This window comes from Xiphophorus maculatus, chromosome 5 (assembly GCF_002775205.1).
Source record: "Xiphophorus maculatus strain JP 163 A chromosome 5, X_maculatus-5.0-male, whole genome shotgun sequence".
NCBI classification, from domain to species: Eukaryota; Metazoa; Chordata; class Actinopteri; order Cyprinodontiformes; family Poeciliidae; genus Xiphophorus; species Xiphophorus maculatus.
Genome location: NC_036447.1, coordinates 6476378 through 6503744, shown reverse-complemented (window position 1 = coordinate 6503744; position 27367 = coordinate 6476378). Strand labels below are relative to the sequence as shown.

The following is a 27367-nucleotide window of genomic DNA, read 5'->3' as shown; positions in this document are numbered from 1 at the left end:
GCACTGCGGACTAAGAACACTTCTTCCTCTTTTCATGGGTCTTTATACTCTCATCCCATGGTTGTGTATGGGGTGATGGCCTACGTGATTTCTCGAACGTTCGATGGTTCTGTGGAAAGCACCAATTCTTCTTACAGCAGTCAACATCTGGCTTACTTCCCCAATCTAGTTTAGAAGAAAACATCTTACTTACTCTTTGAAACTCCCCTGCCTCCCCGCTCAGCTCAGTTTTGACGTCTTCCTCATTGTTATAATCATTAACAAATCAAAATACAAGAATTTATTTCCAATCACTAATTAAAATGCAGAATATCTATATATTTTAATCAACAGTAAATCAAAATACAAGATCACTTATGTCGCTAAGGCCTTTATGATCTGTTTTCTGCGTATACCTGGAAAGCTCTTACAACTCTATAACAGTTTTCACGACAGGTTGCTAGGTAACGGCCTGGGGTTGCTAGGTAACGGGCAGAGCCTGCTGATTTGTGACGTTATATTCTTGATGTTATTGACGCAGACACAAAAAATCATTAATTTATTGCCAACAAACGGCTGGATGTTTTTTTAAGCGTTTTGAGTTTTTTAGAAGCAGTAGAAACCCAAATGGTAGAATAAAAACACAATAGGTCCCTTTTTAATAATGTAAGAGCAACCGCATCTGATTGAAGAAGGCAGATGGAAATCTTATGAGATAATATTTTAGTATATTTATTACAAAGTCAGTTTCAACACAAACCAGGATGTCTTCCTCACCTTACCAATAATATAAACTGGAGATAAATCCCCAGAGTTATACAAAAAGATCCTACAAAGTGCAGTAATGTATTCCTGAGTATCTCATCCATGTCCACAGGCATTAAAGGTGCTTTTTTCCTTCTGTATTCAAGTTTCTAATATAAAAGCAACATATAAACAGGAAGATGCTGGAAGAAAAGCTGGATTCATTCATCATTTGTTTCTTGATGAACTAATCTCCTCGCCCACCAACCAGTCTGTGGAAGATGGAAGTATCGTTCTGACAGAGAGCAGCGGGCGTGTCAAACTCTACCACCTTCCCAGCATGCATCACCACCACACGGTCACAGTCCATGATGGTGTTGATCCTGACAAAACAAACAGATCATGACGACACAATGTTAGCGATTGTTCACTGTCGCTACACTTGCAATGCTGCGACTCAATGCAATCTGCTGGGTTTGCTTTAGTCAGTGGGGTCAAACTTAAAGGCCCAGGGGCCAAAAGTGGCAAAGTTAAGCTACAGGCGGGCCACAAAATTCATTCAATTAAAGGTGCAAAATTTATGTTATTGGTTTGTGATTGTTTGCTTCTTTTACCTGCTCAACAATAAACAATTTTTGTCAAATCTTTATGTCATTAAAGGTTCATGTTTTGAAAACGTTTCATTATTAAAGTTGAACCTTTAATGACGTAAAAGAAAAATATTTTGATTTTGACAGAAACAAGTCTTATCCTTGTTAAAGGATAAGAATTTAATAAGCTTTATTAAAAGAAAAACAGACATTTTTCTATTTTTATTCATTTTTTTTGCCATCAGTTGTTCTTACTATTTTTGACCAAACAAAATAATTTCAAGGGTCACAAATGGCCCTCGGGCCACACTTTGGACACCCCTACATTACATAATATTTTTTCTATAAATTTGAATATTGACCTCAACTTGATACATTGTCTAATAAATAACTAGAATAAAACTGAATATGTTTAATTGATTGGATTTATCAGGGTTATAACAGTTTTGGGTTTTTTGTTATAATTTAGTTTTATTTTGGGTTTTGCTTTGCCTTATTCAGTTACCGTAGTTTTTATGAGTTATATTAGTGGTTTTAGTTTTTTCATGGTTTTGTTGACTTTTATACGGATTATGTATACATAAGGTAATGAATACTCAACAGAAGATGCCATTTTCAAAAATAAATATTACATTATTGTTGAACAACCAACTGACTCTTGTAACAAATAGATTCATAAACACAAAAATGAAGGATAATATATCTATAATTTCAGTTTTAGTTTTATAAACACCCAATATCGTTCCAGTTAGTTATGGTTTTCCCCATTAATTACTGTTTTTATTTCAGCTAACAAAAATATTTTCTCAATTTCAGTTTTTGCTATTTGGTTAGTTTTATTTAACCATGATAACCTTGGTAGTTATGTGTCTAAATTTGATGTACATGGCTCAACATAAATAAACTGAACAGAATTTCAGCAGGTGTTTTCTTAAAACAAACACTTGTTTCTATCAGAATTTAGTCCCAGATTTTTTCAACGGTTAGTAAAATTTCACAGTAGGTTTTAACTTTTAATGCTCAGTTTTTCCTGTGGTTGAAAGCTTTCTGATCAAATTACTCTTACATTTAGAGAAGATGATTTGAACTGAAATTAAACTCATTGAAATTGAAAGAGAGTCCTGCTTGGTTTTGGTAAAACATTGAATAAACAGAAAACATGAAGCACTAAACAGTCTGTATAGACAAATAATAAAAATGTAATTTAGTTAAGGATGTAGTTATGGCGACCTCTGGTGGACACATCCAACAGTGAGATGTGGTTCTGCTGAGAAGCAGAAATTAAACTATAATTTAATCCTAACACCACACTCTGTAGGGATTAAATTGTCTTATTCTGGTACCAAATTGGGGGACAAAAGATGAAATGACAGAGCATCTAACCTGTGAGCTATAGTGAGAACCGTTTTGTCCTGAAACTTCTCTCTAATCGTCTGCTGCAGCAGTTTGTCTGTCTTCTGGTCCACGCTGGCTGTGGCTTCATCGATACAAAGAACCTTCACGAAGGAAAGAATCAGCATTTTACTCTTAAATATTCACATCTGAAGGTCAGATTATTTATCACAAGGGTTTCCAGAGGAGCAGGAACCACTAGAAACTTGGTAATGATCGTGTGAAAACAGAAGTAAGAAAAAACTCAAAACAAATTTACAGCCGTAAAAAAAAATCTATCAGAATACAACATGAAGCAGGAAATTAGGAATATATGAATCCATTATCATTATTTTTAAATCAAATGGACTTAAATTCTGGGACCTTGTAAAATTCAAAACTGTACAATTCATGTTTAAAGTAAGAAATCACAAAAACATGTTTTAGGTTAAGAGGAGGAGGAAATTTAAAAAACTATTCATTAAAACAACCAAAAACTGTTTTGTGTATCAGTGTGGGGGGTAGATTTATTTAATGGATTAAAGGATTATTTCAAACAAAGTGCAAATATAAACCAGCTTAAAAAACTGTTTAAAATGGAGATTATTTCAATGCCAAAAACAAAACAAAATAAAACAATCCTATTAAGTTTTACGACATATTTTTGTTCTAGTCTCCAGTACAAATATCTTAAAACAAAACTAACTTACAAGTAACTTTTCTGCAAGAAATAGCAGCTTGTTTTAAGTCAATAATCCCTTAATATTGATATTTTTTTAAAGTACTGGTTCTACTGGCAGATTATTTCACTTATAACAAGGGAAAAATGTCTTGTTATGAGTAAAATAATCTGTCTATGGGATTAAAACTTTTTCATCAATATTAAGGAATTATTGGCCTAAATTATTGGCCCTTGTCCCCATTAGGGACAAAGGTGAGCAGAAAATGGATGGATTTTTTGGCTTTTCCTTTTTGTCTGTGTTCCCTTCTCTTTGTGTTAAAAATTTAATTAAGTGTTTGGTTACAGTTGTACGATAAGTAATTTATGTTTTTCTGGTGTTTGGATATTTAATTGATTATAAGTTGATGAGTATGAAAGGCGCAGGACATTATAAGATCTTGTATCTTCTACCTGCTCCTTTTAAAACAGATAATATAAAATTGCATGTAACTTGGCATGATGATAATTTGTTTTAATTTTCCTTGTTTTTACTTTTGTCTGTTAGAAATAAAGAAATAAATGTGAGACTCACCTTGGCCTGAGTTAGCAGAGCTCTGGCTAGACACAGCAGCTGTCTCTGTCCTGCAGAGAAGAACTTTCCCCGCTCCCCGACCTCGGCGTCCAGGCCACCTGAAACCCACAGACCCGAACCGGTGTTTACATCTACACCAGTCCATCATGGGACAGAGTGAACTTCCTGCCAGTAACGCTCACCCATCCTGCTGACGGCGGCACTCAGGTGGCACTGATCCAAAACGTCCAGCAGCTGCTGGTCCTCGTGTCTCTCACACGGGTCCAGGTTTTCCCGGACGGTCCCGCTGAACAGGAAGGGATCCTGGGGAATGATGGCCAACCCAGATCTGCAAAACCAGAACGAAACCACACAGAATGATGAGCCTCTTTCACACAGAGATCTATACAGACGCTGAGGGAAAAGCATTCATCTGATTGGACCTGCTGACCAGTTTTCATCTGATCTGGAGCAAACTGCCAGAAAACTGCAAAGATGTTGAAACACTGAGTTCCTTTAAATCAAAGCTAAAAAAAACAAATTTGTCTTGAAAAAAACAAAAACAAAATAAGATTTTAAAAAAACTAGAGAAAATTATAAATCTGATTGTAATAAAAGGCTAAAATAAAAAAATAACTAAATAAAAACAGGTTATTAACACTTTTTAATTTATATCTATACTGTATGTATAAAATGCTGTATATTTTATATATACATACATACTGTACATATATATACAGTATATATATATACAGTATATACGTATATAATTTAAAAAATAAAAAGGCTCAAAACTTATTTGTTTAAATGAACAAAAAAAATTATAAATATAAATTTATCAAATAAAGTAAAATAACACAAACAGGCTAAAATCCCATTTGCTTTGATTTTTCTTTTGAAAATAAGTATTTTTTAAAAAGTATAATTAAAAAACAAAGTTAAAAAATATTTTATTTTAAAGAATAAAAAAGAAAAAAAGAAACAATAATTCACATTATAAATGAATAGAAAAATATTGCTAAAATCCTAACTTTCCATCACCACTGCATTTTGTTGTTATTTTATGTTTTAATCATGTAAGGCACTTTGAATTATTGCCTTGTTGATAAAATATGCTACACAAAAAAAGGCCTTTTCTCGTTATTACAGTCATGGATACGTAAACATTTGATAGTCACTACAAACATTTCGCGGTCCTCCCAGGTTCCACAGACCTGAAGTTCAGACCGACAGACTGGTTTCGTCAGATTTTAGACGCCTCCACGGCGGCTCCAGTCCTACCTCAGCTGGGCGACGCCCACAGAGCTGATGTCCAGCTGGTCCAGGAGAATCTTCCCCCGGTTGAGCTCCACCATGCGAAACAGGGCCAGAAACATGGTGGACTTTCCAGAACCCGTGCGTCCCACAATGCCGATCTTCTCCCCGGGTCGCACTGCCAGGCTGACTCCGTCCAGGGCGTTAGGAAGACCTTCTCTGTAGGCCAGAACCACGTCGCAGAACTCCAGGCAGCCATGTTGGGGCCAGGCGGCCGGCAGCTGGAGTCACAACCAGAAAGAGGACAAGAAGAGGATTTCCTCTTTAGTTTTTATGGCTGAGGTTGAACTAAAACTCGCTGCTTTAGTTATTAGCTTGTGATCCTTCACTGCAAAAACAGAAAATCTCACCAAAGTATTTTTGGTCTATTTGCTGTTAGTGCAAATATCTCAGCACACTTGAAATGAGACAAAACTGACGTACAAGTATATTAGCAAGATAAAGGAGCTTGTTTTATATTGATAAAAAAACTGATAATTTTGCTTATAACAAGATATTTTACCAGGTTATCAGTGAAATAATCTCATCAATCTGATCAATATTAATATGTATTTTCCAGGCACATGGTGCCATTTAATCAAATAACTATGTTACCTTCAGTTGTTATGAAAATGATATATAAGAGAAACTTGACTTTAAAGTCAAAGTTTCTCTTAAGATTCTTGACTTTTAAAACTGATATGAAACAATTTAAGGTTTTATGTCAGTTTGTCTTAAAATCTCCTGAAACTCCGCCTTCAGGAAGTCCTCACCATCGCTCCTCTCTTAATCCTTTAACAATTCTTTTACCAGCGTTTCACTCAGAAGTAACTCCTATAATGAGCTCTACAGATTTGCAGTTCCACCAGGTGTTTGCTAATTGCTGCTGGCTAGTCTGAAGGAGCTGAGTGGGGGAGTCACAGAAGATTTAAAAAAAAAAAGTTATATAATAATACTGCCTCTTTAAGGAATTATTTACTTAAAACAAGCTCCTAAATCTTGCTAAGAAGTTACTTTAAACCAGAGTTGTGTAGTAACTAGTTATATTTACTTGAGTAACATTTTGGGGAAAAAGAAAAAGTACTTTTAGGAGTATTTTTACTACGCTGTACTTTCTACTCTTACTTGAGTAATTTTATTATGAACTATTTCTTCTCTTACTTGAGAAAAATTTTCTACCCACTGAATGAAAACAAACATGTTTTAACCAAAAATCCATCAGACTCAGACACACACCTGGAGATTGTGTTAAAGTTTCATAAGTTTTATTTTTGAAAGAAACTGATTTGGAAAAATGTCCTTTTTCCTGGTTTTATTTTGTAAATCTATAAATTATTTTAATTTCAATCTGAGTTCAAAATACCAAAATTTCTTCTTAACTTTATCCATCTCACTATATAATTTTTAAATATTAAATGATTGGCAATTTGATCAGTTTCTCAGTACTTGAATAGACTTTTTACCAAACACTTTTTTACTCTCATTTGAGTAATTTCTTGGATGGCTAATTTTTACTTTTACTTGAGTAGAAATATGTTGAAGTAGAGCTACTTTTTCGGCCCACCTCAGTTTGTAAGTGCGTTTTGTCTTGTTACTAACTACTAAGATATTTGCACCAGAAACTAGAAAAAAATACTTGGTAAATTTGGTGTTTTTGCAGTGAAGTGTAACTCTTACCTGGGCGTTGAGTTGCTGTGGTTCAGTTGGTAATTCAGTGGCGTATTCTTCCGTCCTCTCCACACTCACCAGCTGCATTTCCGTCTCTGTGAAGCTGGATATGAGGCCAGACAGCAGCTGAGTGATGGACAGCGCGTAAGACAGGGCCAAACCCAGCAGACCTGAGCAGAGCAACAGCAGCCAGTCAGTCTGAGCAGCAGAAACCACCTCCTTTACTGGTGTCCGATCTGTCCCACCTGGATCAACAACGCTGTACTGGTGCTGGATGACCGCTATCGCTCCGAGGCCCGTCACCACGGCAACGCCGATCAGCTGCAAGCGGATGTCCAGCCACTGCATGGCGGCGTTGCTGGCAAACAGGCAGCGCTGGTACTGGTCCAGACGTTCGAAGTTCTCCTCCCTGAACCTGACACAGGGGAAATCACTCCAGATTGTTCTTCCTTTTTCAAAACAGAGTCACACATATGATTATGGCTGAAAAATCTGATAAACGTTTCACATAAGCCGATATCGATAATTATTGATTAGGATTTTTTTGTTTGTTTTAAATATTTGAAATATTGCCAAACTGGTGGCTGACATTTCCTCTTTTATTCACAGTTTTCACTCAACTGTGTGTTTTGTTTTATTTTGAAGCAGTTAAAAGGCAGAGAAGCAAAACCTTAAACTGTTACTGCGCTAGTTGCTCAACAAGTTGTTGCTAGGTAACCACATATTACTCAGCAGGTTGTTGCTAGGTAACCAAAGGTTGGTGGAGTTAGTTGATTCCACCAACCTTGCTTAGCTAGCTGTGAGAAGTTTAGCGGCTAAAACTTTTCATCTAGCTACATCTCCCAGAATGCTTTGTGGTTCTGGATCAGAGTTCAGTGAAATTACTGAATATTCCATCAAATGTATTATCTATTGATATTGATCATGTGTCTATCGCTACATATGTTGTTGCTGAAACACTGACCAGTCAATAATTTCTTAATACTGATGAAAAAGTTCTGGTTCCACTGGGAGATTGTTTCGCTTATAACAGGAGAAACGTTACTGTAATTCCCGGCCTCCTACCGGGCAGCGCTGCAACTCGCCCTGATGGTTCCCAGTCCAGTAGTCGTCTCAGAGAAATGCGAGTAGATTGGTGACAGGGTAAGGCTGCAGAGGCGCTTCAGCTCCCGGGACGTGTGTCTGTAGAAGTTCTGGATCCGGTAGTAGAGCAGAGCCAGGGGCAGCAGCGGCACCAGCACCCAGGGCAGGCCGTAGCTGATCACCACCAGCATGCCCAGCAGGTTGAAGACGGTGGCCAGCAAGATGTTCAGGATGAACGGCAGGCTGTCGTCCACGCTGTACAAGTCTGAGGAAAAACGGTTGAGAATGCGACCCAACGGGGTTACATCGAAGAAAGTCACCGTGGCCTGCAGAGGAACACAAAACAGGTTTTCTTTACTCTGTGTAATAGCAGGAATGCACCGATTGAGTTTTTTTTGGCCAATCTCTGATTATCGATATTGTAAAAGTCTGACCTGCCAATTCCAATTTTGGTCGATACCCTTTTTTTTTTTGTCTGAAATGTGGCTTAATATAACAAGAAAGTCGCTGAGTTGGCATCAATGTTGTGACTATTGTTAACTGCGAACATGCAGATATGACCAGGTGGGCCAGTCTGTCCGTCAAACTGCTCTAACAGGAGAACAGAAGAGAACAGCGGCGGATCTTTAGACATTTGCTGAGGTAGGTAAGATCAGTGGATAAGATTGGCTTCAAAATGAATATAAAAAATTAAGGAAATCGGTATCAATAAATCAATGCATTCCTATTTCATAGTTCTCATTCAACTAAGAATGTATATTTTAATTTAACTTGTTTTAACAAATCTTGTCTTGTATTTGAGAAAAAGATTAGTACCACATTTTTTCCCCTTGGAATTCTAATTCTGTATCAATTTATGCTAAAATCCAAATAAATAACCAAACATTCTTAGATATACATCAATTATGTTCTGACTATACGAAAATAATCACATAACTGTTTCTTCCTTGTTATAGGATTATTAAACCTGTACTTTATCCACAATAAAAGCCTGCCCCAAATTTGGTAAATTTGAGATTTATGTCAAAATTCTGATAAAAAGTACAAATTATGCAATTATATATCTTTGAAAAGCATAAGTGGAGCCTCATGCACACCCAACAAGGATGCAGCAAAACACTTGTCTTTTCCAGCAGCCATTGTACAGTGCATACAGTGGTAAATCCAGCTGAGCAAATATTCCAGCACTCTGCTTGGGTTGCTAGGCAACAGGCCAGGCTAGGCTGGGGTTCATTTCTCAAGCACCAAAAAACATAAATTTATTGTCAAAAAAACAGTGAGTGTTTTTTAAGCGCTTGAGCTGTTTTTAGAAGCAGCAGAGACCCAAGTGGAAACATGAAAACGTACAAAATTAGAATTTTTCATAATACGCCCCCTTTAAGAAATTCTTTAGAAATGAAAGCTTATTATCTATGGAGGCGACTTATTATGCTATTGTCATTATGTGAGTTGAAAACGGATCTCAAAATAACAATATATTTCATCGCAATAATTTCTGGGATAATTTATCGTCTAGCAAAATTTGTTATCGTCTCGGGCCTGTACCCTTTTCTTCACCACTTCACAATTGTACACGAACACACAATCCACTGTGTTGAGATCTCATGTAAAATCCCAATAAATCACACTGAAATTTGTAACAAAGGACAAAATGTCAAGAAGTGTGAATATACTATCAAATCACTGCTTTTAACCGATGTTTTCTACTTAGCAGTCATCCCATAATAACCGCTAACCGTTAGCCACTGCTGCCAAACGCCGCAGCGTACCTGGAGGACCCGGTCCAAAAGCCGGTTGTGGATGGCAGAAGCAGCACAGATGACTCCGTAGGCGAAGAGGAAGGCCCGAAGCGCTGTGAACACGGTGTTGAAGGCACCTATGGAGCTGTAGATGGTCAGGTAGAAGGTAACGTCACTGGTGGCATTGGTGGAAACAAAAACCTCCACAGAGGGCAAAGGGCTTCTGGATGGAGGGAGGAAAATATATTTTTTCAGTAAATTCAAATTTTTTAGTTAAATAATATTTATACCGAGTTCTTCATCTTATTTAAATGATTTTTTCTATTTGAATAACTTACATCAAGCGTCCAGGTGAGAAAAGAAGGACGTGAGGAGGAACAAGACCGACTGAAGACGAATCGTTTGCAGAACTGGAACCGTTGGTTTTCAGTGAGGAGATCCAGTGGGAAAGCCACCAATCAAAAACGTTCTTCGAAGCTTAAAACATAAATGTACAGAGCACAAAATTAATAGCAGATATTATCATAATTTGTACAGATTGTATTTCTGCTACAATCCCCCATTAAGAATATCTTAAAATTTCCCAATAGTGTCGCCTGTATTTTCTGTTATGCTTAGAACATCAATTTATTTATTTGTATTTAAGTTTGGTGGGATTTGGAATGACTTTCAAAGCTGCAGGTTTTTGGTCATAATGTTTTGACAGGATTGCAGAAACAAAAATGTATAATTTTTGATAAATAACTTGATTCTAAATGGAAAATATTTTATTCAGAAATATCAGCCACAGCTATACAACTTTATTTTATTTACACATTACTGACACTTTAAGATCGTTTTACCTTAATTTCTAAATATTCTTATAATTTGTCTGCTGTATTTTAGTCCTAAGATCGTCCCTCATCGATGCTGTAGATTGTCCCAGACCCACTGTTGTTTTATGTTTCTTATATAATCACACATAACGTTTGCTTTCAGCCCGACTGCGTTGAGATTCAACTGCTATATTTTTTCCTGATTATTTTCTAGCAAATAAGCATTTAGAGTCAGAGCAGCGAGTCTTTTCTGGCCTCCAGACCTTGCATGAGGAGCAGAGACATCAAGATGGCGGCGGCCAGGATCCCACCCACAGCAAACCAGTAGGTCCTGTAGACTCCCCACGCCAGTCCACCCACTCGCTTCTGCTCCGCGCCCAGCAGATCAGGATCGTCGTCCACACAGAGATCAGGGAGAGGAGCCAGCTCATCCTCACTCTGCTGCTCATCTGGTTTCAATCAGGAAAATAAAACAGAAATTAGATTCTTATCATGCAGCATCAGGTTAAAGTAGCTTTCATTTAGTAGCTACAGCTGATTTAGCACACAGTTTTATTGTCTCAGCTAAAGTTAAAGTATTTAGTATCAGAGATGATCCCTAATCAGAGATTTATTCTGCAGGATTCGGGCAGAACCTCATCGTACCTTTCTGATCTGCTTTGGGATCCGTTTTCCCCATTTTTGGCTCAGACTGAATCAGAGGGAGAATCTCCGCTGGCGTTCCTGTAAAACAAAAAGTAACTGCAGAATAAAACTACAAATTCTTCCTCCATGTCTCTGGTTGGACTAAAGGATTACAGTAATATGGTCACAGTGACTGAAACAAAAACTAAAATTAATCTATAGTGACTCAGGAATCATTTGAGATCAATTCTTTGTGTCACAAAATAAATATGTTTATGGCACTCATATGGTAGCGCAGTGATGATTTAAGAAAAAAAATGTGATCTTTTTTTACGTCAAAGTATTAGGGCCACGCTAAGAAAAAATAAACAAAATACCAAGAATAAAGTAATAAAATTATAAGAATAAAGTAATAGTATTATGACAATAACCTCAGGCAAGTCATAATATTACAAAAATAAAGTCATGTTTCAAGAATAACGTCACAGTAGTAACACAAGAATAAAGTCATAATTATATGAGCGCAAAGTCAGAATATTACCAGAATACAATTAAAGTAAATACTACATCTGCATCAAATTATTATCTTATTATATTATAATAATCTGATGTTGATGTGTTGACAGATTAAGTTTTTCCTTATTCATAAAACCAAAGAATAACTTATTTTTTTCAACCTTCCTCATTTTACCACAGTTTTAAGACTGTTTTTTTGTGTTGGAGTTCCCGTAGTACTGCGACTTTATTCTTGTAATTTAGTTTTGGGGTTTTTTTCTGGGCCAGGCCCTAACACTCCGTCGTGTTTTTCATGGTAGATCCAAAACTGTAAAAAATGTTGAACGTTTTCTGTATTAAAAGTAAGGCATCTAGTTTTCAAATTCATTGAGGTTCGCTTGAACAAATTTACTCTCAGTTATAAAAACAGGATTTGGGTCTTTTTGTAAATTTAACAAAGTTTAATAAAACAATAAAAAAGCTGATTTAAGTGAAGCAAAGTCAGAATTTGAGTAAAAGTCTCCGGATTAACATGGCTCTTTATATTAGAAAAGCTTGTGTATACAAGGAAAAACTGAAATTTAGGGTCCCGCGACAAATAATGCGTCAATATATCCACAGACTTGCTTTGACATGATTCCCAATATGATTGGCTGATATAAGTTTTAGTTTTGCACTACACTGCCCCCTATGGGTTTGGCATGTATAAAACAACGCTAACGGGTGTATTTGTGTGGCTTCATGTGGATAAAAATATGTAAAACGACAAATATAATGGATACAATATTATTCATTGTAAGAAAATTATTTCTGTAATAATTTTACTTGAACTGCAGTTTGGGGACACAAAAAAACGAGTTCCCGACTTGCTGTGACAGTTTAAAAACTTTAGCCAGAAAGAAAGACGTAGCGTCTCAGAACGTAGAAACAACCGTAGTCTTCAGTAAACAGAGTTCACCTGCTACCTGTTTTAATTATGGTTCCGTTGTCCATGAGGACGACCATGTCGGCTCTGTCCACAAACTCGATGCGGTGGGTGCAGAGGATTCTGGTCTTCCCTTTGAGGAGCTCCAGGATGCATTTCTTCATCAGGTGTTCAGCCACATCTGTGTCAACCGCTGCAAGCGGATCATCCAGCAGGTAGATCTCTTTGTCCTTATGAGGAGGCCAGAAAAAAAGATGGAGGCTCACATGATTACAACACTGATGTGATGATGTGTCGGAGAGAGTAGGAGCTTCTTAAAGAGACAGAAGCCCAATTTCAAACTGGCAAATTACTAAGGCAGATTTCCTTTATATATATATATATATATTTCAAATGACACTTCATGGCAGCAGTCATAAACATTCATGAAGACTCAAATCAAACCAAAGTTTATTTTTACAGCACGTTTCAGCAACAAGGCGGTTCAAAGTGTTTTACATCATAAAAACACAAAAATACAAAATCATAAATCACAGTCAGCAACATTACATTTAGTCAAGTGCCATCATTAATGTTTCACTGATTATGTTTCAAAAAGCAGCTGGGTTTTTAGTCTAGATTTAAAGGAACTCAGTGTTTCGGCTGTTTTGCAGTTTTCTGGATGTTTGTTCCAGATTTGTGGTGCATAGAAGCTGAATACTGTTTCTCCGTGTTTGGTTCTGGTTCTGGGGATGCAGAGAACCAGAAGACCTGAGAGGTCTGGAGGGTTGCTATGACAACAGCAGATCTTTAATGTATAGTGGTGCTAAGCCGTTCAGTGATTTATAAACTAACAACAGTATTATATATACAGTAATACTAATATTTTATCTGTTTTTATCATATCTGCTAATCCTCCCTTCATTCCCCACACATATAGACAGCCCTAGCCATGATTAGCTTTCAGCTACAGTTGTGCAGATGCTAGATTCAGTTTTTATCAGAGACCTTTGAGTTTCTTTGCTGGTCGTTTCATGGAGCTTCTAACTCCTGGACATGCAGGTGAAACTTGATCTGATCTGTCTCTGTTTAGTGGATGTAAGAACACTAAACAAGATCATTTCAGTGAGTGTAAAACTTTACCTTAAATATAAACTGGTTTCTAAATAAAATATGATTATTATTGACTGACCATATAAACCGCTCTGGCCAGGGCCAGCCTGGCTTTCTGTCCTCCACTCAGAGTCACTCCGTTTTCTCCCACTTCTGTTTTATCGCCGTTTGGTAAAACCTGCAACAACACAAACGAATCCCAGTCAATTCACCACAAAACACAAACTTATTTCGACCTGAGCTTCACCTTTTCATCACACCTCAAAAAGACAAAATCTTACCAAGTGTTTTTGGTCTAGTTTCTAAAGCAAACATCTTATTACACTACAAAAAGACAAAACTAACTTAGAAGTAACTTTTCACCGAGATACAGAGATTTTATTTTAAAGTAAATAATTCTTTAATATTAATGAAAAAATACTAGTTCCACTGGCAGATTGCTTGATTTATTATTATACATTTTCCCATGTTATAAGTAAAGTTATCTACCAGTGGAACCAGTACATTTTCATCAATATAAATGAATTATTAACTTAAAACAAGCTCCGATGTCTTGCTGAAAAGTTACTTACATGTTATTTCAAGTGTACTAAAATATTTTCACTACAAATTGGACTAAAAATACTTGGTAACATTTTGTGTTTTTGCAATTTACTTCCCATTTCCAAATTCTGCACATAAAAAAAATATCCTTTTATATTCATATCATATATCAATTTATCTGCCTTAATACACTGTCACTACGACTAAGCTCTATTTTGCATATTTCTACTTCATGGACTGAGTGGGGTTTGAGAATCTTTTTTAACTGTGACTTAGTTTGTTTTTATCTTTATATGATTCATATATTGTGTCTGAAATACAGTAAATAATGGTGATGAATATTTGGGCTTTTAAATTTAATACAGAGAGATTATTACAAAAAATACTCCAAATTATGTCCCTGAATACTTTATATTCCCTCATCAAACAACAAGATGCTACACTGTAAAAAAAACAAATCTAACTTACGGTAAAATACAGGCAACTATCGCTGTCAGTATTTTACCTTAAACTAAAGGCGTTTTTTACAGTGTACTTTAAATAATTGGATGTTTGAATCAATGCACAGATGGTACAAAACATAAAATGGGAGACAGCTTCATTCTGAATGCCAAAAAAAATTAAAAAGTGGCAAAATGACGAACACAACTTGGAAACAAATAAAAGAATCAATAGGAAAATGCAGTGAAATTACAGTTTTTTAAATAGTTATGAGAAAATCGTACATCGAGGTCGTCAGAGAGAGCGCAGGCCTCGATCACAGCTTGGTAGAGAGCAGCGCTGTAGTCTTTTCCAAACAGGATGTTGTCTCGTACTGAAGCGTGTTGGATCCACGGTTCCTGAGCGGCTAAACCAAAACCAGCCTCTCTGTTTGCCACATAGAGAACGCCACTGATTCTGCAGAGAGGAGGACAATTAAATACTCTCAAATAAAGCTGTGAATTTAGGTCCATTCTGCAGATAGAAACAGTTTCGGTACCTGTTGAGTTCTCCAGTGATGGCCGCCAGTAAGGAACTTTTCCCACAGCCGACTTTCCCCACAACAACCACCAGAGAGCCCTGAGGAAAACACACGATGCTGCTCACATGGACACCAGAAAAATGAACAGATTTGACAAAAACACCAAACCTTACAAAGTATTTCTGGTCCAGTTTCTAGTGCAAATATCTAAGTACACTTGAAATAAGACAAAACTAATTTAAAAGTAACTTTTCAGCTTGTTTTAAGTAAATAATTCCTTATTATTGATGAAAAGGTTTTAGTTCCACTGGCAGATTATTTCACTTATGACATTTTTTATGTGGAACTAAAACTCTTTCATCAATATTAAGAAATTATTGACTCTAAACAAGCTTCTTTATCTTGTTTAAAAGTTATTTATGTTAGTTTTATCTTGTTTAAAGTTTATTTAAAAATGTGCACTAGAAAGTAGAGGAAAAAAATAATTATTTTCTATTTTAAGATCAAAGAAGATCAAATAAGATTTCTATTTTGTGTTTTTGCAGTGTTTGACAAACTATTAGTGTTACCCAAATACTCTATTATATTAAAATTTATTGCACCATTATTAGCTCCAAGCTAATGATTATGAATTTGATCTGACTTAAATACAGACATTTTGCATTTACAAACAAAAGCAGACACATTCAAAAATAAGGACAATACACACTGCAAAAATACAAAATCTTACCAAGTATTTTTTGTCTGGTTTCTAATATCTGACTACAGTTGAAATAAGACAAAACTAAATTATAAGTAACTTTTCAGAAACAAATAGGAGCTTGTTTTAAGTAAATAATTCTTAATGAAAAACTACTAGTTCCACTAGCAGATTATATCACTTATAGTATGAGGAAAATGTCTTGTTATAAGTTAAATTATCTGCCACTGGAACTAGAACTATTTCTTATTCAATTAACTTAAAAATAACTTCTAAGTTAGTTTTGTCTTATTTCAAGAGTAATACGATATTTCCACTTGGAATAAGACAAAAATACTTGGTAAGATTTTGCATTTTTGTTGTGTAAAAGTAAAAAAAAGCAAAAAACAGAAAAACAATGTGGTGGCTAACAAACATAAACTTGTCCAGAGAAGGACAGTCAGGATGTAGACAGGAAAAATGAACAAAAACCCACAAAAAACTAGAATTACAGCTGCTGTTAAACTGTTCATTTTAACGTAAGCAGATTGAAACCAGAATATCACAATGTTTCCATTTTTTTTTTCATTAAAATAATTAGGCTTGAAATTTTAACTGGATTAATCATAATGAATCGATTATTGAAATAATCGTCAACTAATTTAGTAATCGATTAAACCCCTGAAGACTCAATGAACCTCCATTTGCTTGAAGAATAAACATATTTAGAGCAGCAATAAAACTAAAGCTGCACAAAAAAGATATACCTTTCATAAATAGATTTTAAAAAATGCTTGTCTGTAAAAATGTTGGAACCAAAACACTTTGAGTCGCATAATTTTGAAATTTTGTAAAAGAAATGATCTCAATTAGATGTTAGAAGTTTTTTTATTGAATCCTTTGCTACGAATTATCAAACATACACTAAAGGAACTTATATTATTGCATTTTAGGCAATAAAATGTTTATTTAAAAAAAGGAGTTAAATCATTTATTTTATGTATTTCTAATATTATATAAGATAAGCTTAAGCTGTTAAATAAAAAAATCTGAATGTGAAAATGTTTTTGTGATTAGTCAATTAATCATCGATTAATTGTTAGTTGCAAGTCTAAAAATAATACATATTATCATACAATGTAATGCAATTCTCACTGATTTATGTGAAACCAGTCAAAGTTACACAACATATTGCTGTTTAATTGTTTAAAAACGCATAATGTAATACTATAAAAGTGGTTGGAATGTAAATAACTAAAACGTTGGAGACACGTCTCGGCTACGTCTCTGATCCATGTATTTGTCTGAACCAGTTCTGCAGGAATGTTGAAGAGCAAAAAGCCAAGAAGGAATGAAGACAATCAAAGCATGAAGCAACAAATCCACCTTAGTTACATGTAGATTCAAGTTTTGCAGCAGCAGACTTCCTGTCCCAGCTCCACTTCCTGTTTCTCCCGCTTCACCGCCGTCGGGCAGCCGCCAGGAAAACGTGGCCTGGCTCAGCAGGATGGACGTCTGGTTGGTGTCTTCAGAAGACACTGTGGACAAATAATTCATGTTTCAACGGGTAATAAAACACCGATTACGTCTGTTACAATATGCAATAAATCAATTAATTATATGATCAATTAAAATGACCTCAATCTTTATCGTTTTTCTCTCTTCACCCAAAGAGAAAAATTATGAATAATTGATTTTTATTGTTACAATAAATCAAAATTATTATCACAATAAGAAATTTATCATGATATACAATACAATAAATCCAAACTTCTACTTCACACTGGAACTAAATAACAATTTTAAATGTTGTATTTTTTTTCATTTTTTCACTGTTTGTTCAATAAACACCAATAAAATTAAAAACTTGATTAAATACAGTTACGGTAGAGTTTAAAGATATAAATCACACTTCTTTATGTGATTGACTTATTTGATCCTACCCCTATCTCAATATAATGAAGTATTTCATTAACCGACTCAATAATGAGCCGAAAATCTTTATTTAAAAGCATGTTAAGGTTTTCATTCAATTTACTGCACTAAAAAAACAACTAATTAAACAAAGTGATTATAAACTGACTCATAACAGGACAAGAAAATTTACTGACCCAGATTAGTGATAATAATTAATTCAGATTTAATCATCTAAATGAAAATGATGATGCTCATTTCAATGACTGATTAATTGCTACAGGTTTGTGTATTAGATAAAAAAGCAGAATCCCACCCTGGGTGTAGTAGGCCTCCAGATCCTGGTTGGTCAGTTTGAAGTAGCGCTGGAGTCGCTCCAGAGACACTTTGGCCTCCAGGATGCTGTTCATCACCCAGGGGAAAGCATTGAGAGGCGTGATCAGCATTCCCACCAGCGCCACGGTGGTGAACACCTGCAAGGGGCAGGAAACCTCAAAACCTTCTAAATGCTCCATTTTCATATTTTATGGACCCCCAGCATGTTATTGTTTACATCCACACAGCGCTGGAGGGCAAAAAGATAATTCTTCCACGTGTCATCTGTAGCCGCGCTGCTGCGGCGAAACAATCCCCTTAACTAAATGAAACCTGGAGACGTAAGAATTATTCATTCAGTGCAGTGCGCCACAGCAAAGGGGAAAATAACGCAGAAAAATCGATGAACAACTCAAAACCACCTTTTTTCTCGCTCTCTGTGTCGGATACGCTGCAAACTGCTCGTTTCCTGACACCAAAAAACTTTAACTTATTGCCAAAAAATAGCTTTTTTTTTTTTTTAAAGGTGACCTTGAACAGGTTAGGATACATAAAACATACATAAAGCCTGTTTCAGGATGTCTTTAAATCCAAATAAGCTGCTGCTGGCCACACCGCCCAGCTCAACGTTTATAATCACACGTAAAAAATGGCTGCAAACAGGTGCGCAATTGTACAGCTGTACATCTTTGAAAAGCAGAAGTGGAGCTTCGTGCACAGCCAACAAGAACGCAGCAAGTGGTTTCTGGATGGTAAGTCAGCAACAAAACACTTGTCTTTTCCAGCAGCCACTGTACAGCCCATACAGCGGTGAGACCAGCCGACCAAATGTGTTGGAGCTCAGCCGGGGTTGCTAAGTAACGGCGCAGTGTGACTCAACAATCAGGATGCTTTTGAAATGTCTCATTTTCCTAAAAATGGCTGGGTGTTGTTTTCAAGCACCTGGGCTGTTTGTAGAAGCAGTAGAAACAAAAATGGAAGTATAAAAACATTCAAAATGTAAGTATTGTATAATAGGTCCCCTTTGAATAAAGGTTTATTTCCATTTGTTTTGCTTAGTGAACACGGTTTGTCTTTGAGTTTTCAATTTATGCATGAAAGATATTATTATTGCATCTCAGTGTGAGATTCCTAGTTGAATAAAATCCAGAAAATAAGGCGTCATAAACATCAACTTCACATAAAAGCATAATAACATTCGAGACAGCCAGTAGAGTAAAAATTGTTTCTACCTTGGCGGCTGTTAGCTGGTGTCCAAGCAGCACGTATATGACAAAGGTGAGGACACAGATGATGACAGGCAGAGCGGCCCAGATGTACACACACATGGCATCCAGGTACTTGAGGTTCTTGAGGTGTGCCAGCTCTTGTTCCCGACACCTGGCCACCTTCTGGGTGAAATGAGGCTCCCAGTTGTAGAACTTAATGACACGGATGCCAAAGAGGATCTCCGTCATTAACTTTGGAAGAAACAAAAAGCCTTTTAGGTTCTGAAACGCAGGGTTAGCAAACCTCTCACTCAGTAAAATTCAAGAACTTTTCAAGCATTTTCATGATTACGTTTTCAAACTTTTCCAGTACCACACTTTGGAGATAAAAACAATATAAATGAACCAAAAAAATATCAGTTCATGATTATATAATATTAGTTATTTTTTGTGGTAGTTTTCTACAGGGTAGAAAATTATAGAAAATATTCTACAGTTTTCTACAATTGTTTTTGTTTTAAAATGTCTCTCTCACACCTTTTACATCTGACTGGTCTGAAAACAAAACACTAATTTAACAAAAACTTTTATTTCAATCACACAGATCGTTATGTGACAGACTTAGATATGATGAGAGTTTGGTAATAACTAGTTCTATTTACCTGAGCAACTTTTTTATAAAAAGAAATACTTTTAGGAGTACTTTTACTGCGCTGTACTTTTTACTTTTACTTGAGTAATTTTATTATGAAGTATTTCTACTCTTGAGTAAAATTTCTGGGTTCTCTACCCAATGAATGAAAAATAAACATGTTTTAGCTAAAAATTCACCAGACACAGACACACACCTGCAGGTTTTGTTAAAGTTTTTCATTGAAAAAAACTGATTAGGAAAAATGATTTTGTTACTTATATGAATTATGTCATTTTCATCCTTAAAATACCAAAATTTTCACTTAACTTTATATTTTAGTCTGTCTGATGATGCAATTATTAAATATTAAATGATTGATAATTTCATCAGTTATTCACATTTTTAACCAAATACTTTTTTACAACTTTAGTAATTTCTTGGACGGCTACGTTTTACTCTTACCCGAGTAAAAATATGTTGAAGTAGTACTACTCTTACTTTAGTACAATTTTTGGATACTCTATCCGCCTCTTGATATTATATGACAAGCCAGTATGATAATAACATTCTCACAGTAATTTCTAAAAGTGTTGCCCAAAACAAAAAGATGAATATCTCACCTTGACGCGGTCGTCTTTGTATTTAAGCATCTGCGTGTTGTTGCTAAGGATACGGGAGGCGAGGAACTTGTTGAACGGCACCAGCATCAGCGCCACACCGAGTCCCCCGAGGAAAGCTGCACCAACCTGGAGGTTCAGCAGGTAGAGGGTGACAAAAAAGCAGAAGGGCAGGCTCCAGAGCTCGTGGAAGCTGTTGAAGAAGTTGAGAACGCGGATGATGTCGGTGCTCATCTGGTTGACCACTTCTCCCAGCGTGAATTCGGTCAGGCTGCAGCTGCTCACCTGCAGGGTTTTGTCGTAGAAGGCCGACACAAGCGAGGCGGATGCCAACAGAAAAACTTTGGAGATCTGAAAGGTGTAGATGTTCCGGAGAACAGAACCTGCAAGGGTTGTGGCAAAGAGGCCCAACACACAAGCAACGCCTTGACTGAAAGGAGCCTCCTTTTCTTCAATGAAGTTCACCAGACTGCTGAGTAAGAGAGGCCCTGCAAATGTTGATAAGATCACCGTCACCTTCAGCACACCCAGGAGGTAGAACCGCAACCCAAACGCCTTGTGCAACACTCTCAACAACCCAACATCCCCCTCAAGCTTCAACAGCTCCTCCTTAGAGTCCGAACCTTTCATCGGTTGAGGCCACTGGTCCTGCTGGTCGCTTCTTTTTGCCCCTTTTCGACACCTTTCCCAACACTGGTGGAAATATCGCCAAACAACTCTGGTGCGCAGCTTCCAAGGAAGGTGATACACATGCTGCGGTCTTCCCAAATCTCCCTGCCGACCTCGCCTAAGCAACGGATTCAACCAGAGGTAGAAGAGCCGAGACAGGCAGTCGCTTCCGTCCTCAGCGACTATCTCACCTGTGTCTGGCTCTGGAAGGAGTGGGGAGCCATCCACTGTGTTTATATTAAGGGTGTAATCAGCCTCACCGATGCAAGGAAAAGCAAAGGCAAGAAGGTAAACGAGTAAAAGAAACGCCCTGACTGAGGTGAGGACCAACCTGGTCAGTTTAATTGGTTCTGTAAAATATTCCTGGCTGTCGTAGTAGATCATCAAGGTGATGACAATGTTGGGCACCAACAGGAGAGTGATAGCAAGCAGCAGCGGCGGTCCTCTGGTTCTCCTGAAACTAGACCTGAGTAGCACTGCGATGGCGCTACAGTGGACCAGCCAGGCCAGGAGGGCCGAGCCGTCAGCCAAGACATCCAGGTACATGTCCGCCTGCTGGAGGATGCCCACCAAGATGGCGTCTGCGGTGAAGAGTAGCGCGGCGAGCAGCGCCGAGACCAGTCGGAGCGTCCAGCCACACGGAGCCGACGTCTGGAGGAGGTTGCTTCTGAAATACAGATGAAAAAGTGAAATATTCATATTTATTTTTTAGTTTATTATTATTCATTTCATTAATTTTTATTATTTTTTGGAGTCCATTATTCTGAATGTGTTAACATGATCTTATTTTAGTAATATTAAAGATGTAAAGTTTGTAAAAAATTGTTTATTTATTCGTCAAATTTATATTTTTGGGGTTGAAAACGTATTTTCTCTCGACATTCATTGCTATGGAAGTTCTGTTCTTGGCAGTTGGTGGTTACCATAGCAACCAGTAACTGACAGCTCCTCCCCCTTTTTCTGTTGCCGTCTGTTAACTATGGTATGTATCAGGATCAGCTCTGTTTCTTTTACATGTATTATATTTTAACACATACTTTAGACAAATTAATTTATATAGCCTACAGGGTTTTCTGTGTAATTTTTACATATACACATGGTATATGTTTTTAATTGCTATTACAGTTAATGTTGTTCATTTTAGCAGTGTTTAATTTTACTATTAAATGCTGTTAACTGCTCATTGGGAGCCATTACTGTGTGGTTTGTTTAGGGTTATTTAATGTATTTTATTTAATGTACAGGGGCAGAAGCTGCTGGACTGATGCTAACCACCAATTTGATTTCCTCTGTTAGAATAAATACAGTAAACCTGAGTGCGTCTGTTGTGAAGTCAACCTACTGGACCTGAGACGAATAAAGAAGTGCAACAGGTGCACCGATCCACTTTTTTCACTTCCAATACAGATACCGATATCTGAGGGTTAGCATCGGCCAATACAAAAAACAGTGAAGAATTGACTTAAAACGTTTCTTTTTTTAAAAACACAGACATAAATGTACTAAATTACACATTTATTTGGACCTCGGGAATAGTTATTTAAATAATAGTGTTTTTTGTTTTAGATTTTTGTCTAAATTGTTAAACTTGCATTTTTATTTAACTTTATCATAAAATAACTTTACGTCTACTAACTCATTCACTTGAACCACGTATTAAAACAAAAAAACATTTTAAATATTCTGGGATGTGTATATAAGGTAGTTAAAACTGGGGATCAGACCTACCTAGCCATGCTAAGGTAGCAGGCGCTGAAAACCGCCATCCCAGCGTGAGGCAAGGCTCCAAGGACGAGCTGGTTGAAGCAGGGACTGAGGTTCCCATCCTGCCACAGAGGAAAAGGGTCGTCCTCCGGCGTGTGACACAGGCCTGAGACCAGCTCAGAGAGCCAGGAGTCCCTCATCCTGACCTCCTTTTAGACTGACGCCATTTCAAAACACATCTGTAGAAAGAGAAAGTGTGCCAGAACAGAGTTGTTTTTCTTTATAGGTTCATACAGGTGGAGGTCACTAAATTACAATATCATCCAAAGTAAAATTCAGTATGCAAAACCTAAACTTTATAAATTCATCATACATAGGAGGAATATATACATTTCTAGAGTTTGGGAGTAACTAGCTACATTCAGGGAGGAGTACTTTTAGGAATATTTATACTACGCTGTATTTTTTACTTTTACTTGAGTAATTTTATTATGAAGTATTTCTATTCTTATTTGAGTAAAATTTCTGGATTTCTACCCACTGAATGAAAAACAAAAACGTTTTAACCAAAAATTCACCAGACAGACACACACCTGCAGTTTATGTTAAACTTTCATAAGTTTTTTATTGAATGAAACTGATTTGGAAAAATTTTGTTTTACCTGAATATTTTTGTTGTTGTTACTTATGAATTCTTGTTATTTTTGTCCTTAAAATACCAAAATTTCCACTTCACTTTACATTTTGGTCCATCTGATGATGTAATTTTTAAATATTAAATGATTGATAATTTGATCACTTAATCAGTACTTGAGTAGACTTTTTACCAAATACTTTTTAACTCTTGAGTAATTTCTTGGACATCTACTTTTTACTTTTACTTGGGTAAAATATGCTGAAGTACTGTTACCCTTACTTGAGAACAATTTTTAAGTACTCTGTCCACCTCTGTATATTTCCACAGTTTATATATCATGAAATAAAGAAATAAAAGTCAGTTTCTTGGAAGATTAAAAGTTCACACAAGAGCAAGGAAAAAGTATCTTTAAAATAGAAAATCATGACCCACATAATCACAGGAAACACGGCGAACTTGATAGCTATCGAATAACATCATGCGTGGAAAATTAGGTGGAAGGAAAAAGTGTCTTCTGAGCTGAATGCCTAATTTTATTTTTATGTCAATGTCAAATTTATTTATATAGCACTTTAAAAACAGGTGTAAAACTGCACCAAATGCTGTACAAGAACGACAATAGCACAAATTGATAAAAAACTGAGTATCAAAACACTACTTCAAATAAATGCCAAAGAATAAAAATGAGTTTTGAGGAGCGATTTAAAATGATCCAGGCTGTGGGCAGCTCTAATTTGGAAAGGCAGATTGTTCCATAGAGTAGGACCAACAACTGAAAAAGCCCGATCTCCTTTCCTCTTAAGTCGGTCCGAGGAACTGTCAGTAATAGCTGATTATTTGAACGTAGCGTTCTGGACACAGACTGAAATTGTAAAAAGTCCCCAAGATAAGGGGGAGCTAATCAATTTAAAACTTTATAAGTTAATAAAAGAATCTTAAAATCTATTAGATAAAAGACGAGCAGCCAGTGTAAAGAGGCCAGCATGGGCCTTATATGGTCACGCTTCCTGGTTCCTGTAAGAAGCTGCTGCTGCATTCTGGATCATTTGCAGTCGCTGCATCTGTGATTTATCCAGGCCTCTATATAATGAATTGCAATAATCCAAACAAGTTGTAATGAAGACATGGATAAGTCCTTCAAGGTCCTTAAAACAAAAATAAGATTTAACTTTTGCTAAAATCCGCAGGTGATAAAAACTTGATTTAACGACAGAGCTAACTTGTTTATCTTGCTTTAAACAGCTATCAAAAGTAAAACCAAGATTCCTAGCAGAGGTCTGACAAACCTGAGCTAAAGAACCAAGAATCAGATCTGGATTTGTAGTGTGAAGACTCTGACCAAATAATATAACTTGAGTTTTACTTTGATTGAGGTGAAGAAAGTTTTGTTCCATCCAAGATTTGACTTCAGCTAAACAATTTATCAACAGCAGAAGAGAATTGCGACAGACATTATAGATTTATATTTCATTCTGCTCCGTTTCATTCATGATTTATTTTAGTTGTTACATGAACTGTTCAAATTTATTATTGTGTGAATGAAATAGAAAAGAAAATTAAATGAACTCAAGTGTGGAAGGATAAAATGCACAATCAATAGAGAAAACCACATCCTAGAGAGGAATGCGCATTGAAATGGACTTTACAGAGTTTGGGAGAAAATGGGGGAAATTATTTTCTTATCCAGCAGTACCTCAGCCTGGTTGCCTGGCAAAACAGATGGGCAATTGTTGTATTAGAGATTTTTTTAATACTCCATAAGTAAAATCATCATGACAACAATAATTGCAATATTTGCTAACCCCAAACGACAAAATTGTCGGGTTGAGAGCAGCAATAAATATCAATATCTTCTACTATTTGCAGGCTAAAACTCCAACTTAGTCTGTGTGGTGTGCTGAAACGGTCTATTCATTTATATACAACTTTTTCCTTTGGTTAATCGAATTAAATTCAAAATATTGCAGTGGAGACCAATCCCAGCCATACAACCAGAGAAGACTACCACAAGTTTTTAAGGATTTTTTTTTTATCATTACTTTATCACTATCGTAATAAAACATATAATATAGTGATAATATTAAGTAGCCAAAAAGCAAACATGTGTTAATTTAGCACACTGACACGGACCCGGCTGTTAAGATTTTAAACCAGACGTGTCACAATTATGTCAACAAAGAGAGCTACCTGGGTTGCTCAGCTAGGCGAATTATCAAACTTTTTCACTTATTTATCAAGTTAGCTGGTTGCAAATCAAATAACCGCTGAACTAGAGATAAATAAATCTAACACCAGTTATAGAAAATCAGCTCAGAAGTCTTCTCATACAACCGGTGTTATAGTTCTACCTGTAGTGGTGGTAAATGGCGACTTCATCCGGGTAGCATCGGCAATCTGGGTTTCCGCAGAATGCCTTATAAATCCTCTGAGTGGGAGAACTTTGTGCAGGTGAACATTATGGACATTAGATGTCCTCTACGTTCATGGCAACCATCATAGATCAAGACAAAATAGACATGGCAACCACGGTAAGTGTCAATAAAGGACCAGGACAGGCTAGCAGGAAGAGACATTTAGCTGCCCTCATGATTGCCTGTTTTGTTTTAGCAGCGTCTACATTCTTCATATACAGTATATATGAAGAATGTATATACCTATATGACAATATGTCATTGTTATCAGAATAACAATGACATATTGTCATATATATATATATATATATATATATATATATATATATATATATATATATATATATATATATATATATATATATATATATATATATATATATATATATATATATATATATATATATATATATATATGCTGCCTTCTCTTGATTTTCCGAATTACTTGTCTTACTTTTTCTCAGATAACTCTGGGCTACCCTGCTTGTCAGCGCTGGGCTTCGGCTCCTTCTTTTGTGTCGTCCCAGAGTGGCGTTTTTTAGGCGGCATTCTCACAGCCTCTGCTGTGAGAATATATATATATATATATATATATATATATATATATATATATATATATATATATATATATATATATATATATATACGTATATGACAATATGTCATTGATATCAGAATAACAATGACAATCTCAAACAACAAGTCAATAACAAATATTACAAAAAAGAATATCACCACTCCTACTCTTAACAGATCTAATTAGAAACAAAGGCTAGAGCAAAGTATTAGTTAGTGAAAAAAATTAATTAATTAAAGGGGGATACTAACTGAAAATCTTCCATTAACTCAAACAATTTAATTGCGTTTAAATTGCGTTTACACCAACAATTTATAAAAACGTTTTAGGTAGTATCCCTAATGTCCTCATTTTATCAGTTAAAAACAGTTTACCTAATTTCTCTATTCCTAGACTCCATAAGATTCAATTTGAGGATGTGGACATTAGAGATAATAAATGCAATAAGTTTTTGAATCAGTATCCTATTAATATTATGTACCCAGGAAGAACGAAAAGCACAAGTCTATTACAAATTTTTAACAAATCTATGATAGTCAAAATTAGGACAAATTATTTGAAATTCCCAATTCCTCCCAGATATAAAGAATTACATTTTAAAATAATTAATAACATATATCCTTCCAATGAGTTCTTAAGAGAGAGATTTAATTTTAATGTTGAGAATTGTGGTTTTTGTAAAACTCAATTGGAAACAACTAAACATTTGTTTTACGAATGTAAAGAAGTTTTAAACTTATGGGATCAACTTCATACCTTTCTGTCTTCTAAAGCAAAAAATGTGGATTTTATTTCCTTACAAAACATTCGGTTCGGTTTATCTATAAAAGAAAAAAATGTGGAATTTT

At 35.9% G+C, this 27367-nt stretch overlaps 1 protein-coding gene across 2 annotated transcripts; it reads right to left on the bottom strand.

The window, feature by feature from the left end:
- Nucleotides 1-696: 696 nt before the first annotated feature.
- abcc10 (ATP binding cassette subfamily C member 10) lies at nt 697-26070 on the bottom strand. Of its 2 annotated transcripts, none has more exons than XM_014475184.2 (22): nt 25880-26070; nt 22919-23133; nt 20525-21857; nt 19295-19522; nt 18064-18220; nt 17220-17371; nt 15173-15252; nt 14919-15090; nt 13730-13828; nt 12599-12788; nt 11160-11237; nt 10778-10963; nt 10038-10176; nt 9730-9922; nt 7943-8286; nt 7123-7292; nt 6887-7047; nt 5198-5451; nt 4120-4265; nt 3938-4035; nt 2697-2809; nt 697-1106 (listed from the first exon to the last, which is right to left on the bottom strand). In XM_014475184.2, the coding sequence occupies exons 2-22, from the start codon at nt 23092-23094 to the stop codon at nt 971-973; spliced, it is 4605 nt and encodes a 1534-aa protein (XP_014330670.1). In that variant the 5' UTR covers nt 23095-23133; nt 25880-26070; the 3' UTR covers nt 697-970. The 2 variants fall into 2 exon arrangements, with proteins under 2 accessions (XP_014330670.1, XP_023190348.1); XM_023334580.1 differs by lacking the exon at nt 25880-26070 and adding an exon at nt 25719-25793.
- Between the last annotated feature and the right edge of the window lie 1297 nt (nt 26071-27367).